General features: G+C 41.8%; 1 protein-coding gene across 6 annotated transcripts in view; it reads left to right on the top strand.

The window, feature by feature from the left end:
• The window catches only part of PLEKHH2 (pleckstrin homology, MyTH4 and FERM domain containing H2), a 217,748-nt gene that overhangs the window by 119,850 nt on the left and 81,951 nt on the right, over positions 1–15,947 (top strand). For all 6 annotated transcript variants that reach the window (XM_033939575.1, XM_033939574.1, XM_033939576.1 and 3 more), the window contains 3 exons: positions 6,279–6,365; positions 9,561–9,719; positions 14,776–14,856. In XM_033939575.1, the coding sequence (XP_033795466.1) occupies positions 6,279–6,365; positions 9,561–9,719; positions 14,776–14,856 (327 nt within the window). The remainder of the gene's footprint in view (positions 1–6,278; positions 6,366–9,560; positions 9,720–14,775; positions 14,857–15,947) is intronic.

The raw sequence follows: 15,947 nt of genomic DNA, 5'->3' as shown, positions 1-15,947 counted from the left end.
CCAAGGTTCCCCACCGGAATCTCCCCAAGGTTCCCCACGCACACTCATTCTTGCTGCGCCCTTCCTGCCCGACTGCCAGAACCCGTCTTCCGACTGGGGAATGATGTCACTTCCTTCGGGAGAAGGCGGGAGGGAGGTCTAGGGAAGTCACGACTCTTGAGAGCTGAGCGCCGGCTGCCCCTGTTGGAATTGACAAGCCAGACTGGAGAAAGGCGGTCGGGAGCAGGAGGTGCTCTGCCCAAAAATGCTGGAGCTGCTGCTGCTGCTCTGACGTCTTGAGCCTGAAAATGGGAAGTTGAGTGTCGTGCTAAAAAGAGACTGGAATGGCTCTCATGGAAGACTGGCTTTTTTCCTTTTCCTCGGCCCTGGGGATCCAGAGATTTGGGCCTGCAGAAGCCTCACGCTGACCAGCATTCCTCTCCCCGACATCAATTCTTACATCGGAGAGGAATTTCTGGGCCAGCCAATCGTTGCTTGGCTGGCCCGGAACTTCCTCTCCGACATCAGAATTGAAGGGGAGCAGAATGCTGGTCAGTGCAAGGCTTCTGCATGCAGAGCTTGGGGGGCGGTGGCTTGGAGGCCTGTTCCCCGGTGGCGACGGCAAACCTAGTGGCTTGGGGGAGGGCAGGGAGAAAGAAACAAAGGGTGCAAGCAGGGAGACAGAAAGAAAAAGGGAACAGGGAGACAGAAAGAAAGTGGGCATGGAGAGAGAGAGAAAGAAAGAACAGGAGGCAGGGAGAAAGAAAGAAAAAGTTGGGGGAGAGAATGAGGTATGGAAGAGTGAAAGCATATAGGAGGCTGAAAGAAGGAGTGGGCTGAAATCAGAAGATGTCAGAAGAAGTGCAGCCAGAGTGAAGTCAGAAGAAGAAAGTGCAACCAGAGACTCATGAAATCACCAAACAAAAGTAGGAAAAATGATTTTATTTTCAATTTAGTGATCAAAATATGTCTGTTTTGAGAATTTATTTCTGCTGTCTATATTTTGCACTATGGCTCCCTTTTACTAAACCACAATAGCGGTTTTTAGCGCAGGGAGCCTATGAGTGTCGAGAGCAGCATGGGGCATTCAGCGCAACTCCCTGCGCTAAAAACTGCTATGTGGTTTAGTAAAAAGGGAGGGGCTATATTTGTCTATTTTTGTATGGTTGTTATTGAGGTGACATTGCATAGAGTCATCTGCCTTGACCTCTTTGAAAAAAACCCAGAATATGAATGATAATTAACATTTTCTCTGCCTTTCAGTGTGCTTTGTGGGTTTTTAAAAAAATTTTTATTGTTGGTAGATCATTTTGACTTGGTCATTTTAAAAGTAGCTCGCAAGCCCAAAAAGTGTGGGCACCCCTGCCTTAAATGCTTCCTTTGTAAAGATGCATATGAATGCTAAACGACTTCAGTGTCTTTTCTGGTCGATTACCAACTGGATCCCCCTCAATTTATGAACATGATCTCCATCACTGCCCTTCTGTTTTTACCATATATGTTCTCTTTTTCTTTTAAATTGTAGATCCCCCCACTTTCCTCTTGGTTTTTACGTTGTCATGTTTTTGTCCAGTCATTATTTAGTATGATACATGTTTCCCTTTTTATTGTAAAACGATTAGAATTTATGATTAGCGTTTTACCAAAATTTTAATAAACTTGAAACTTGATTTTTGTTCCTAGGCAGTAAGTATAATTTCCTAATTGCTCTTGCCTAAAAAGTATAGAAAATGTCAGTTATTTCCATAAAACTTTGCTTTTGTGACCTGGATAGTCAAATTCTGCAATTTAAAACGTGAAAACGCCAAATTTTCATCTCTTCATTCTTATAAAGTCATAAAAAACAACATATGAATCATAATTAACACGTATTTATATTGAAGTTGCACAAAGATAACCACAGAAGATTTAGAAGGAGTAGTTTTTTAAGATTTGAAATTATATTGTAAGTCACTTTCATGAATCAGTCCCCAAATGTAGTGTCCCATCATGTTCTCATTATGCTGTCCTTTGTAGTGGCATTTGAAGTCCAGTATATCTTGGTGGAAGTGCTTACTTTGCTCCTCTGAGTATGCTCCCAAGTTCTCCCTGAATGTCTCAAGATTAGCATCAAGGACATGGACTTTGGGAGACATCCTACAGCCCATTTTATTGTCCTTCACCCGATTCTCAAACAACTCCATGTAGTTTTTGGCCTTGTGGTTGCCCAGGAAGCCCCGAACCACTGCAACAAAGCTGTTCCAAGCCACTTTCTTCTTCCTAGTTGGCTTCTTGGGAAATTCCTTGCACTCCAGGATCTTCTTTATCTGTGGTCTGACAAAGAGATGAGACACATGGTGGGGAAGAAGATTAAGAAGAGGATAAGCACTGTAAAAATGATAGAGCAAGCTTGATACCTTTTTAAGGACACAGTCACCGAGGCGCAAAATATATATATACCACGTATCAACAAGGGATCCAAGAGGAAAAAGAACAAAGAACCGGCGTAGCTCACTGTAGAGGTTAAAGAAGCGATCAGAGACAAGAAAACTTAGTTTAAGGAATGGAAAAGGTCAAAAACTGCAAAAAGCACAAACAACATCAACGCAGGTGCCATAAGGTAGTAAAAGGGGCCAAAAGAGACTACGAGGAAAAAATAGCCAAGGAGGTGAAAAACTTCAAGCCGTTCTTTCGATATATTAAGGGGAAATGACCCACGAAGGAAGCGGTGGGACCGTTGAATGACTGTGGAATGAAGGGAGTGCTAAAGGAGGACAAAGCAATCGCCGACAAACTGAATACATTTTTTACATATGTATTTATCAAAGAGGATATACACAGCATACCAGAACCCATCAGGCTAAATGCTGGAAACGAAGATGGGAAACTGACAGGGTTGACGGTCAGTCTAGAAGAGGTATGCAGGCAGATAGATAGGCTTAAAAGCGATAAATCCCCGGGACCAGATGGCATCCATCCGAGGGTCATCAAGGAACTGAAAGGGACTATAGCTGAACTGCTTCAACTAGTAGCCAACCTGTCGATCAAATCGGGAAAGATTCCGGAGGACTGGAAGGTGGCGAATGTTACGCCAATCTTCAAAAAAGGTTTGAGGGGGTCCCGGGAAACTACAGACCAGTGAGTCTGACCTTGGTACTGGGAAAGATGGTAGAGGCACTGATAAAGGACCGCATCATTGATCACCTTGACGGACACAGGCTGATGAGGACCAGCCAGCACGGTTTCAGCAAAGGCAGATCTTGTTTGACGAACTTGCTGCACTTCTCCAAGGGAGTAAACAGGCAGATAAACATGGGCGACCTGGTCGACATTGTATATCTGGATTTTCAGAAGGCATTCAACAAGGTTCCACATGAATGACTACTTCGGAAAATTGCAATCCATGGAATTGAGGGTGAAATACTCACATGGATTAAAAACTGGCTGGAGCATAAGAAACAGAGAGTGGGGGGTAAATGGACAATACTCTGACTGGAAGAGCGTCACCAGTGGGGTGCCGCAGGGCTCAGTGCTTGGACCCATGCTCTTCAACATCTTTATAAACGATCTGGACATTGGTATGACAAGTGAGGTAATTAAATTTTTGGACAATACGAAGTTATTCAGAGTAGTGAAGACACATAATCAGGCTCGAGAATGGGCATCGACATGGCAGATGAGGTTCAACATGGATAAGAGTAAGGTGATGCATGTCGGTAACAAAAATCTTATACTCAAATACAGGATGTCCGGTGCAGTACTTGGAGTGACCCCCCAGGAAAGAGACTTAGAAGTACTGGTCGACAAGTCAATGAAGCCTTCCGCGCAATGTGCGTTAGCAGTGAAAAGGGCGAACAGAATGCTAGGAATGATGAAGAAGGGGATCACGAACAGATCGGAGAAGGTTATCATGCCACTGTACCAGGCCATGGTGCGCCCTCACCTGGAGTTCTGCATCCAGCACTGGTCATCATACATGAAGAAGGACACAGTACTACTCGAAAGGGTCCAGAGGAGAGCAACTAAGATGGTTAAGGGGTTGGAGGAGTGAGTACAGTGAGAGATTAGAGAAACTGGGCCTCTTCTCCCTTGAAAAGAGGAGACTGAGAGGGGACATGATCGAAACATTCAAAATACTGAAGGGAATAGACTTAGTAGATAAGGACAGGTTGTTCACCCTCTTCAAGGTAGAGAGAATGAGAGGGCACTCTCTAAAGTTGAAAGGGGATAGATTCCGTACAAACGTAAGGAAGTTCTTCTTCTCCCAGAGAGTGGTGGAAAACTGGAACGTTCTTCCGGAGGCTTTTATAGGGGAAAACACTCTCCAGGGATTCAAGACAAAGTTAGACAAGTTCCTGCTGAACCAGAACGAATGCAGGTAGGGCTGGTCTCGGTTAGGGCACTGGTCTTTGACCTAAAGGCCGCCCCGAGAGCGGACTGCTGGGCACGATGGACCACTGGTCTGACCCAGCAGTGGCAATTCTTATATTCACATTTGTTAGTGCACTTTTGTGTCCCTGCTGTACCAAACAGTGATAACAGAGAAACTTGGTAAAACCACCTTGGAGACCCATTAGGAATACCACCATTTTCAAGTCTCCGATGACCTCCCAGCGGTACTCAATACTCATCATACTTCAAGTTGCCTGGTAAGTTCTTGACAATGTTGTAATCCTCTTTGAGGTGCACTGAATGAGCCAGTGGAAGAGACGGGTACTTGTTCCCGTTATGGAGCAGCGTGGCTTTGATGCTCCTGAATGAGCTGTCAATTAAGAGATGCCACTCTTTCGGGTTACAGGCAGAGCCCATCTTGATGGATAAAGAAGGTGGAAAAAGTTTGGTGACGCTTCTGATCTGTGAATTGCACACTTTCATCAACAATTTCCTGGAGGGAAAGTCCATAGTCTGTTATTGAGAAAGACATAGGGGAAGCCACTGCTTGCCCTGGATCGGTAGCATGGAATATTGCTACTTCTTAGGTTTTGGCCAGGTACTAGTGACCTGGATTGGCCACCATGAGAATGGGCTACTGGGCTTGATGGACCATTTATTTGACCTTATGTCCTTATGCTTGAGTCTAGACGTCAAAAACTCAGCATACCAAGATCTCTGATCAAGTCATTGAGATCTTTTATTTATTTATTTTATTCATTCAGTTATTTAGCCCATCCTCCCAAAGGAGCCCAGAACGGGTTACATAGTACATCCACAATATACTCGAGACAGGACAGAGATGACATAATTTACATTATAGACATGACAATAAAACATATACGCTAAGTAGCATTTGTTTTGGATGGTATGGGTTTCTCTCATCAGCTGCATCATTGATTTTGTAAACTGGATCTCCAATGTCTCCCTTACTGTCTGACTTGCTGCTCTCTTCTAAAGACAGCTGCTCTTCCTCTGGGGGAGTGGGTATGGAGCGCTCAGAGCAATGTGGATGATGGATGAAGGAATGTCTGGATAAATGATTGCAGATTAATGCTTGCCAGTTCGATATTTGGAAGGGTCCACTGTGCAGAAGTAGCAGTTGCTTGAGTGGTCAGTGGATTCCTGCCAAATTCTTGGATATCAAATTTCTTGGCTCTCTTTTCCCCTCTGTGCCATCCTGCAGAAGAACAAAATGAATTTGTGGTAATGAAAACAATACATTTATTTCACCTATGACTAATTTGTATGAGATTCTAAAATACGCTATTTCTTTACTGCATTAATGCCCGTTATTTTTTTTTTTTTTTTATTTACTTATTAAATTTTCTATACCGTTCTGCCAGGGGAGCTCAGAACGGTTTACATGCATTATTTATTCAGGTACTCAAGCAGTTTTCTCTGTCTCTCCCAGGGGGCTCACAATCAATCTAATGTACCTGGGGCAATGGGGGGATTATGTGACTTGCCCAGGGTCACAAGGAGCAGCATGGGTTTGAACCCACAACCTCAGGGTGCTGAGGCTGTAGCTTTAACCACTATACAACCGAACCTATTTGCTAATAGCATACATTAATTGCATTAGTGCACACTAATACAATAAGGTATTTCAGTACATCAGCCCTAAGAGGATGAAAATAATTATCTTAAAAAATATAAAAATTTATAATGCCTTTAAAAATTTAGCAATTTTATGTCATTCTCTTCATATTTCCAGGATAAGAATTTCATTTTTTTTTTTTTCAAAGAATCATTTCTATTTTTTAAAACAAATATACAAAGTAAAGGATAAGAATTTCTAATGTAAATACATGGAAATTGATTTTACAAAAGGACATTCTTAGAGAATGATTAAAAAGTATGTATATATTTATTTTTCTTTTACACAGAGTGATGTAATCAGAAAACCTCAGGGTCACATTGAGCTGAGTGCATCCAGCCAGATCTTAAGAGGGGATGGAAAGCAAACAGTTCAGGTATAGCATAAGCTCTTGTTTTTCTTTTTCAGTTTTTTTTTTTTTTAATTTTCCTGTAAGTATGATGTAATATTTATTTTCTTTTTGCTTTTAATAAGATGTAGCCTTCTAGTCTTTTGTACCCTTTTAGATTTACGATTGTAAACCTCTATGAAGGCATTATCGTTGGTGGTATATCAAATTTTTTTTAAAAAAATTTATTTTTATTCAAATTTTACATTTTAAACAAGCATTTCAACTTGAATATGGATTGGGATTAAAATACAAGAAGCCATGGATGGAACACCATCCAAAGAAAATTTTAAAGAAAAACATAATATTCATTATTTCGTCCACAATGATCCAAGACCTAAGCAAATAAAAAAATAAAAGAAAATTACGGTTCATAGACAAAATCGCGCAAGACAACGGCGCGCAGACAACTGAGCGCAAGGTTGACGGTGCGCCGAAGAAAAGCACTATTTTAAAGGGTTTGGACGGAGGATGTTGGTGGGAAACCCCCTATTTTACTTAACAGACATCGCGCTGGCGTTGTGGGGGGTTTGGGGGGTTGTAACCCCCCCTCATTATACTTGAAACTGAACTTTTTGCCTGTTTTTTAGGGAAAAAGTTCAGTTTTTAGTATAATGTGGGGGGTTACAACCCCCCAAACCCCCAGAACACCAGCACAATGTCTGTTAAGTAAAGTGGGGGGGTTCCCCCCCACCCCCCGTCGGAGCCCTTTAAAATAATGCTTTTCTTCAGTGCGCCGTCAACCTTGCGCTCAGTTGTCTGCGCGCCGTTGTCTCGGGCGATTTAGTCCCGTCACTGAAAATTACAAAAATCATTTATCTGGACATAATAGAAATAAGAGAGACCACTTCCGGCTGCCGGTTTGCTAGACTGTAGAAGTCACCATTGGTCCGATGGTTACTCCCTCCCCTTTCATGGTCACAATAAATTGTAACAACTGTTTGGGTTCAAAAAATAGAAAAGATTTTCCTTCTAATGAGATACAGCACTTAGCAGGAAATTTTAATACAAAGGAAGCACCCAGAGCAATAAACCAAAAATAATAATAATAATAATTTTTTTTTTTTTTTTTGTATACCGCCATACCCAGGGAGTTCTAGGCGGTTCACAACAAATAGATTAAATTACATACAGTGCGATTGAAAAAAGAAGAACATAACAAGGCAATCGAAGGGTCAAACTAGTTAACATTGACAATTTAGGTGAAGGAAGGGCAAAAAAGTCTTTTCTTCTTTTCTGCGTCTCATGAGATATATCAGGAAATATAGGTGGTATATTACATTTAAATAGACTTGGAAACTCGTAGTGATGGATGCATGAAACATCCCCCCTCTCCATGCCGAGTGGAGGTAGTAGGGGCAGCAATAGTAGGAAAAAATATTTATATTAAACTCTTTTTATGATTATTTTGCAAATTGAACAAAAGAACAATAATCAAGTATATACAGAAGTGTGACATGATGGGTAGGGTGTCAAAAGTGCGGAGGACAACGGGGCACTGACAATTCCGCATCGACATTTGAGCACAGGAGAAAAGCATGCCACCGCTTCTTCCACTTCCAGCCATTCGTTCTTACGGTCTGAGGGGAGGGGAAGCCCCCCGACTACACTTAGAAGTCCTCATGCTCCCGTTTGGGGGGGAGACCAGTACACTGAAAACTCCCGTTCTCCTTCCCGTTTTCACTGTTCGGGAGTTTTCAGTGTAGTGGGGGAGGGGGTTCCCCCCCACACCCCCAACGGGAGCACGAGGACTTCTAAGTGTAGTGGGGAGGTTCCCCTCCCCTCAGACCATATAAAGGAATGGCTGGAAGCTGCAGTGCGCTTTTCTCCTGCGCTCAAATGTCGGTGTGAGATTGTCGGCATGCTGTTGTCCTCCGCGGTTTTGGCGCTTCACCGACATGATCCATATAAATGAAAAATATTATATAGAGAAAAATGTCATCACAATCACTGAGGTCCACAATACAGGGCCAAGCCAATAACAATTATGTGCAAGAAATCCTAAAATAAGGAAAAAAAACAAAGAAAAAGAACATATCATAAATTCCACCCTGTTCGACAATAGCACTAGATGCATAAGATAAGGAAAAGTCTATAGTCTGTTATTGAGAAAGATATGGGGGAAGCCTCTGCTTGCCCTGGATCGGTAGCATGGATTGGCCACCGTGAGAACGGGCTACTGAGCTTAATGGACCGTTGGTCTGCCCCAGTATGGTTGTTCTTATACTCTTATGTGTGCCAAGTATAGGACAATCAAGCCATTGTAACATCACTGATGAGGTTGGTTCTAAGGCACTGAGGAACGAGACATTATGACATCACAATCTCAGCTCTGGAATGTTACCCTCATTGGGGTTCCGGAATCTTGCTATTCTTTGAGATGCTGGAATGTTGCTACTCTTTGGGTTTTGGCCAGGTACTAGTGACCTGGATTGGCCACCGTGAGAGCGGGCTACTGGGTTTGATTGACCATTGGTCAGACCCAGTAAGGCTATTCTTATGTTCTTATAAAAAAAGACCTAGAGCATTTCTATGGAAGAAGTAGTTCCACCTTCTGCAGCGTAGAAGCACAGCAGTTAGTGAATTAATTCTTTCAGGTTTCCTCTCCTGTTTTGATCACTGATACATACAGAGGGACTGATGTAGAAAGTTACCGCATGCAAAAGCACATGGTTAACAAGACATGTGCATGCCCAACACTGGGCTCACAATGCAGAATGCAAGAATGTACTTGTGCAGTAGATGGCAGCACCGAGTATAGTAAAACGTATTCTATGGAGGCTATTAGTTGAACTTCTGCAATGCAAAGAAATTTTTGACAACGCAGTATGAGCACAGTGCAGCGCGGAAGGATTAGTTGCCCTGGTAGTCTAGTAGCACGTTGATCCAAAACCCGCCCATGCCCCACAACATAAAAACAAATGGTAGCTTTCTACATCAGCCCCCAAATGCCTTGTATTCTAGTGTTCCCCCCCCCAATATGACTCCCTCAAACTTTAAAAAATATTATCTGATTATCTAGTGCCTCCCTTCCTAACCAGATCCCTTGTCCCTGCCATTAAAAAAATTCTCTAGTAGGTAGCTCTACCCTCCCCCACACCAAACCCAACATTAAAAAAATAACATGCATTTAGAAGATAAGATTTTTTTCTAATCTCTTTTTTTTTTTTGCTAATGTTTCAGTTGATGACCGAGAAGCGAACCTTTTACCTGACTGCAGACTCTCCCAATCTCTTGGAGGAGTGGATCAGGGTGCTGCAGAGTGTCCTGCGAGTCCAAGCTGCCAGCGCGCTTTTCTCTCAACCAGACATCAGACCGCTGATGAAGGGATTGCTTACCAAGGCAAGAACAAGTGCTTCTGCTGAGTAACCTCTTGTGTCTCCTGCATGCAGTTTGTTTCTAGCAACACGTCAGAAATTGATATACCTAGCTTAGCCATGAGGGCTATTGGGGTGGTAGACAGATGGGTCTAATAGGTTTCGGGGAGTTTGGGAGGGCTTAGCATAAATTAGAAGGGGTATATGGTGAGATGTACTTCTGGCACTCTAAGGTGTCTCACTGCTCTGTTGGCTTTTCTGTGTGGCCAGTCCATCACAGTGATCATCAAAAATTCGTCCTTATCTCTCTAGACTTGTCAGCCGCTTTCGACACTGTCGACCATCACCTCTTCATTGATCGTCTTAAGAACTATGGTATCACAGGCTCTGCCCTCTTATGGTTCACTTCTTACTTCGAAGACCGTAATTTCTAAGTCTGCTTGGAAAAAAAAAATCTCTTCTCCAAATACTCAAATTTTTGGCGTTCCTCAAGGCTCTATTCTTTCTTCTTTACTATTCAATATTTTTCTAGCCCCTCTTCTCACTCTAGCCCAGTCTATTGGATTCACAATCTTTGCTTACGCAGACGACATCCAACTTCTTCACCCCATTGATCCTTCCAATATCCGTGATATACAAGAAATAAACACTAAACTCGACAAAATTAGCGACTGGCTCCGTATAAATCAGGGGTGTCCAATGTCGGTCCTCGAGGGCCGCAATCCAGTCGGGTTTTCAGGATTTCCCCAATGAATATGCATTGAAAGCAGTGCATGCAAATAGATCTCATGCAGATTCATTGGGGAAATCCTGAAAACCCGACTGGATTGCGGCCCTGGAGGACCGACATTGGACACCCCTGGTATAAATAAACTTTCCTTCAATATAAATAAAACTTTCTTTATAAAAAGCCAGCATAAATTTGATGATCTCACTCATTGTTCCCCTTTCCAGATCCTTTACAAACTATGCCATAAAGTACTAGTGCTTCAGTAACTGACCTTTTAACTTTACTTTCTACTTTCTATACTTTAGCCTGTTCTCTTTGACAATTAATTCTTCAAAGATCGCCACATGCACCTGTCCTTTTACTTAATATAATTAGGATCTTCTTTTCCTTTCCCTCTTCCTCCTCCTTCCTCCCTTTTTACCCTCGCTTCCCTTCCCTTCTTCAAGTCGCCTAGAGCCTGTTTAGGTGTGCGCAACACACAAATATTAGATTAGATCCCATGGCTGTTTGATTTCCTCAGGGGTCTTCCATGAGATACTTCTCGAGTGCTTTCTGAAAATCCAGACACACTATCAGTTGGCTCGCCTTTATCCAAATGTTTGTTCATGCTTTTGAAAAAAATGTTAGTTTCAATAATCATAGACTGGTTCCAATTGTAACATCAACTTCCAGTCTTTCAATTATTTATCTTTATATATATATATTTTGATGATCCTCAGAGGGCACCAAAGCCCATTTGGTTACTGTGAAACATATCACAATCACCCGATCGTCCTAGGATCGATATTATATATCTTTTTATATGTCTTTTATCGTATTTTAATTTTACTTATCTTGATTAATATAATGAATCCCTGGGACCGCCTCTACCGACACGCACATGTTTCAAAATGATTTTCATCAGGGCTGAGGCTCCCACATATAACTAAAAAAAACACAAAAAATTATCAATATTAGTCACTGAGAATACCTTCATTTTTATCTTCATTTCATTACTGTTCTGCAAACACTCTGACCAGGACCTAGCTTTTATTTTGGATTTATTTAACATTACTTACTAACGTGCTTCAAAGCTGTCGCTCCTCTCCATAAAATGGCATGTCAACTTAGCATCTGTCGTCAGTTCCGGTTTTTAAACAAAATGAAACCCGGAAAAAAAATGTAGCATATTGGTGAGGCAGGACTTCCCTTGTCTAAATCCATGTTGCATGAAACCATATACATGTATATCTGTGTGTTTAGTAATTACGTTTTTTTTATTTTTTTTTATTTTATTTATCATTTCAAATTATCATTACACCACAATGATAAGGAAATACTGAAATGCAATACAATCAGTACATGCTGATAAGCAAAAATTAACAAAAGAAAATATTGCATTCAACATAGTCCACAATAGGTGAAGGAGAAAAGAAGAGAAAGAAACAACCCCTAGGGGAAGGGATACATTAACCAAATTGAGAATTCTAAAATAAAGAGCAGTAACAGCCTTCTAAAAATTAACGCCACACAATCCTGGTTCAATCTGGATGCATAGAGACACCCTTACCTTCTAAGAAAAAACCTAATTGGGCAGGTTTAAAAAATACATATTTAGTTTCCTGAAAGGAAACCACACATTTACAAGGGAATCTTAACTGAAAAACTGCCCCTAATGATATCACTTTCATTCGGTATGTTAGAAATTCTTTTCTTCTAGATTGCGTATCAGGAAACATATATATTCGTCCTCCCAAGTAGGATACTTGTTTCAATTTAAAGTACAATTTCAGCAGCAATTCTTTATCTTGATGAAATACAAGAGAGACTAGTAAAGTAGCCCGACCCTCTATTTCGATATCAGATGATTGTAATATATCAGATAAATCCATCTGGTCTCCACCTCTAACTAATTCTCCTTCTTTATTGGAATTTTTCTTTAAGTAATAGATTTTTTGTCGTGGTGGAAGATCAGATTCTGATATCTTCAATATAATTATCATGAAATTCCTAAAAGTTTCCCGAGGTGACATAAACTTGGCTATTGGAAAATTTAAAAGTCTCAGGTTCAAACTTTTATGTTGATTCTCCAAGTTTTCAATCTTCCTCAGGAGAAGCATTTTATCAGAAACTTGTTTAGTCATCAAATTTTTAGTCTCTGTTGTTGTTGTTTTCTCTAGATTCTTTATCTCTATTTGTTGCTGCTGAAGTGATGTCTCCAACAGGTCTATCTTAGAAGTTGAGTTTAAAGTAATTGAGACAAAGTTAACACATACCGAATGCAGGTTCTCCAAAGCCGTCCAGATAGAGTCAAGTGTGACCGCCTGAGGCCTCACAAGTGGCTTGAGGGGGGAAATAGCCGCTAGCTTCTCCTCAGCGACTCCTCCAGGTGCCGAATCCTGGGTTCCCTCAGCCTCTCCACCACTTGCTGCCCGGGGTTCACTAATCCCTAGCCGCTGCGACTCCCCGGCAGGAATCGGCATCGGCGTTGATGTAAACACTTCCGGGTCAACATCGGGTCTCGGTAGCGTCTCCCCCGCTACATTCGGGGGGCTCCCCCATGGCGACCGGTCCCTCGATGTTCCTCCAGGCATTGGGGGCATGTGTGGCTCTCTTGGGCTCAGCGATAAATCGCCGTCCAAGCTCAGCAGCAGACCCGCCCGATGTGGTTGGCTGGACTGTAAACGATGGCATTACAGTCTGTCGCATGTTGGAGAAAACAGAGGTAAGTGGAGGGAGTCCCCTCTGTTTCCCACGTCTTTTGGACATTGGATAGCAGTAGTAATTGTATTAATTCAAAAGAAATTGCCCCATTGACAGAGAGCACTCCAATATGTGCTCTGCTCAGGACGCCATCTTTTCCCCCCCAGTCTGTTTTACATTTTTTTTTTTTATAATAGTTTTAACCATTTTGCCCAGTATTGACATCAAGCTTACCCATCTGTAGTTTCCTGGATTAGCCCTTAACTCCACACTAGGGAAAGGCAGCGCCAGTACTTGAGTGCCACAGGTAAGTCGAGTTTTCAGAATATCCACAATGAATATGCATGAGAGATATTTGTGTACATAGATATCCTGAAACTTGGCCTACCTTTGGCACTCAGGGATCAGACTTGCCTATCCCTGATTTATGCTGTTGTCCCCCCTCCCTGCACTACGTTAATTGGGTGGCATTGTAGAGTGATGATTTAAGCTGAGTTTTATCCATCCAGTGACATATAAAAGGTATTATTTAGATTGCTAAATTATATTGTTTATGCAGCTGTTTGTCTATTGCTCCATATAGTCAAAAGTAAGTGCAGATTCAAAACAAAGATAGTCAAACATAAAAATTGCATAAAAAAGAAAATTCTTGATAAGTCTTTAATTGAGCCTTGTATTATAGCTAGTCAGAGGTTTGAATATCTATGGTTTTGTACTCATATAGATTGCAAAATCTTCAAAAAGGGGAGGTAATATAGACAATGTACTGTTAACGATTATTAATCAGTAAAAGTGTTGTACCATACTGCCTTTGACTTTTGGTTTAACATTTCTGGTCTGCTACTTATCCATGTTAGACTGGGCCTTTATGTATATACGAGCATACACTTCTCCCTCTGAATTCACAGTGGATGCGGGCAGAACATAGCCGCGAATATGGAAAAAACGCAAATAACTTTTTATATGTTATTTGCGATTTTGGGGGGGAAAGTCAGCTTTTTTACTATTGAAACCGTGAATAACTTTTCAACAGTAATTCACGTGGGTTTTTTTAAGGCTCATGGCAGGCAAGCAGCGATTCCCAGCGATTTTAGGGCTTATAGCAGGCAAGCAGCGATTCCCAACGCTTTTGGAACTTATAGCAGGCAAGCAGCGATCCCCAGCGATTTTTAGGGTAATAGTGATTTTCTCCATGCATGCTGACAAGCAGCATTTCTCTCTGTGGATGCTGGAAAGCAGTGATTTTCAGGGTGAAAGATTTGAAGCAGCGATTTTTGTGGGAGAAAACTTGAAAGCAGCGATTTTTCAGAGTGAATGTTGGTAAGCGCTAAACTTTTTTTATCGGTACAGTAAAAGAAAAGGAGCTTTACTCATGATGTAATTTGGGGGGGCGGAGTCAGCCTGCAAAACCGCAAGTGCTGAAACCATGAATACGGAGGGAGAAGTGTACAATTAAAAGTGTGATGATGTCCATATGTACATTTTTGTCTGAGATGGTGGATATTGGGGTAACCATGACTGAGTTTAATTATGAAAATCTCAGGGAGGGCCTCAAAGCATGAAAAATAGAGGAAGGTATCGGTCTGAAAGCTTGCCTTTGGCATCTAATACCCTTGCACTAGTCCTGTAAAGAGTATCATATTATAACTTTGTTGGCATATCTTTTCAGGTGAAACATGGGTATTCCAAGAGAGTCTGGTGTGCACTGGTTGGAAAAACATTATATTATTTTCGCAGCCATGAGGATAAGGTATGTTTGTGTGGTTCCCTCAGTTCGGGAAGAAGCGATTAGCATTGATAGGTAACATTTTCAAAGGCCTACTTGCGATCCACAGGTGTAGATCAGGCAAAAACGGAGGTAGCTCAGCAGAATCATATTGCAGGCAGTCCCCGAGTTACAGACACCCAACTTAAGTACGGCTCATATTTAAGAACGCAGTCAAAACTTCATTTGATTTCACTGAGCAGTGTTTCCAGTGGCATAGACTCCTACACTTCTCCTGTAGTTTTTAATTAGTTCTTCCTTCTCCTATGTTTTCTGCTTTGTACTCTAGTCTTAATTACATGTGAACCGAGTTCAGCTCCACTGGGAGATGACTCGGCATATAAACCAAAGATTAGATTAGGAATGATGCATGGCAACATTAAGAACAGTGTGTGGTTGTGCATGCTGTACATTAGAGGGAATGCTGGTAGGGACAATTGGCCCTTTTGCCCGCTAGGAGCAGAGGTAAGCAGCAAGTTCTGAGTTACATACAAATACAATTTAAGAACAGCTTTAAAAACGTAACTCATTCTTAACCCGGGAAGCTGCCTGCACTTGATTTCCTGTTCCCTGAAAGTCCATGTGTGTTTAGCTGCACTAAAAAGGCATTCCAGGGTTGTGATTAGAAGCAACACTGATGTTTGTTTGATATCATATACTTTGAACCTTGTGAAAGACAAATATTCAAATACAACGCATGTGAATATCTATTTGAAAATTGGTTGGATTAGTGATGTATTGCAAAGAACTTGCATATGATTTGGGACTAATGTACATAAGAACATAAGAATTGCCGCTGCTGGGTCAGACCAGTGGTCCATCCTGCCCAGCAATCCGCTCACACAGTGGCCCCTAGGTCAAGACCAGTGCTCCAAATGAGTCCAGTCTCACCAGTTTAGCATGAACATGTCCAACCTTGTCTTGAATCCCTGAAGGGTGTTTTCCCCTATAACAGCCTCCGGAAGAGCGTTCCAGTTTTCCACCACTCTCTGGGTGAAGAAGAACTTCCTTAGTTTGTACGGAATCTATCCCCTTTCAACTTTAGAGAGTGCCCTCTCGTTCTCCCTACCTTGGAG

Source organism: Geotrypetes seraphini, chromosome 3 (genome assembly GCF_902459505.1).
Source record: "Geotrypetes seraphini chromosome 3, aGeoSer1.1, whole genome shotgun sequence".
Classification (NCBI taxonomy): Eukaryota; Metazoa; Chordata; class Amphibia; order Gymnophiona; family Dermophiidae; genus Geotrypetes; species Geotrypetes seraphini.
The sequence above is the reverse complement of the archived record's forward strand: the minus strand, read 5'-3'. Positions and strand labels throughout refer to the sequence as shown.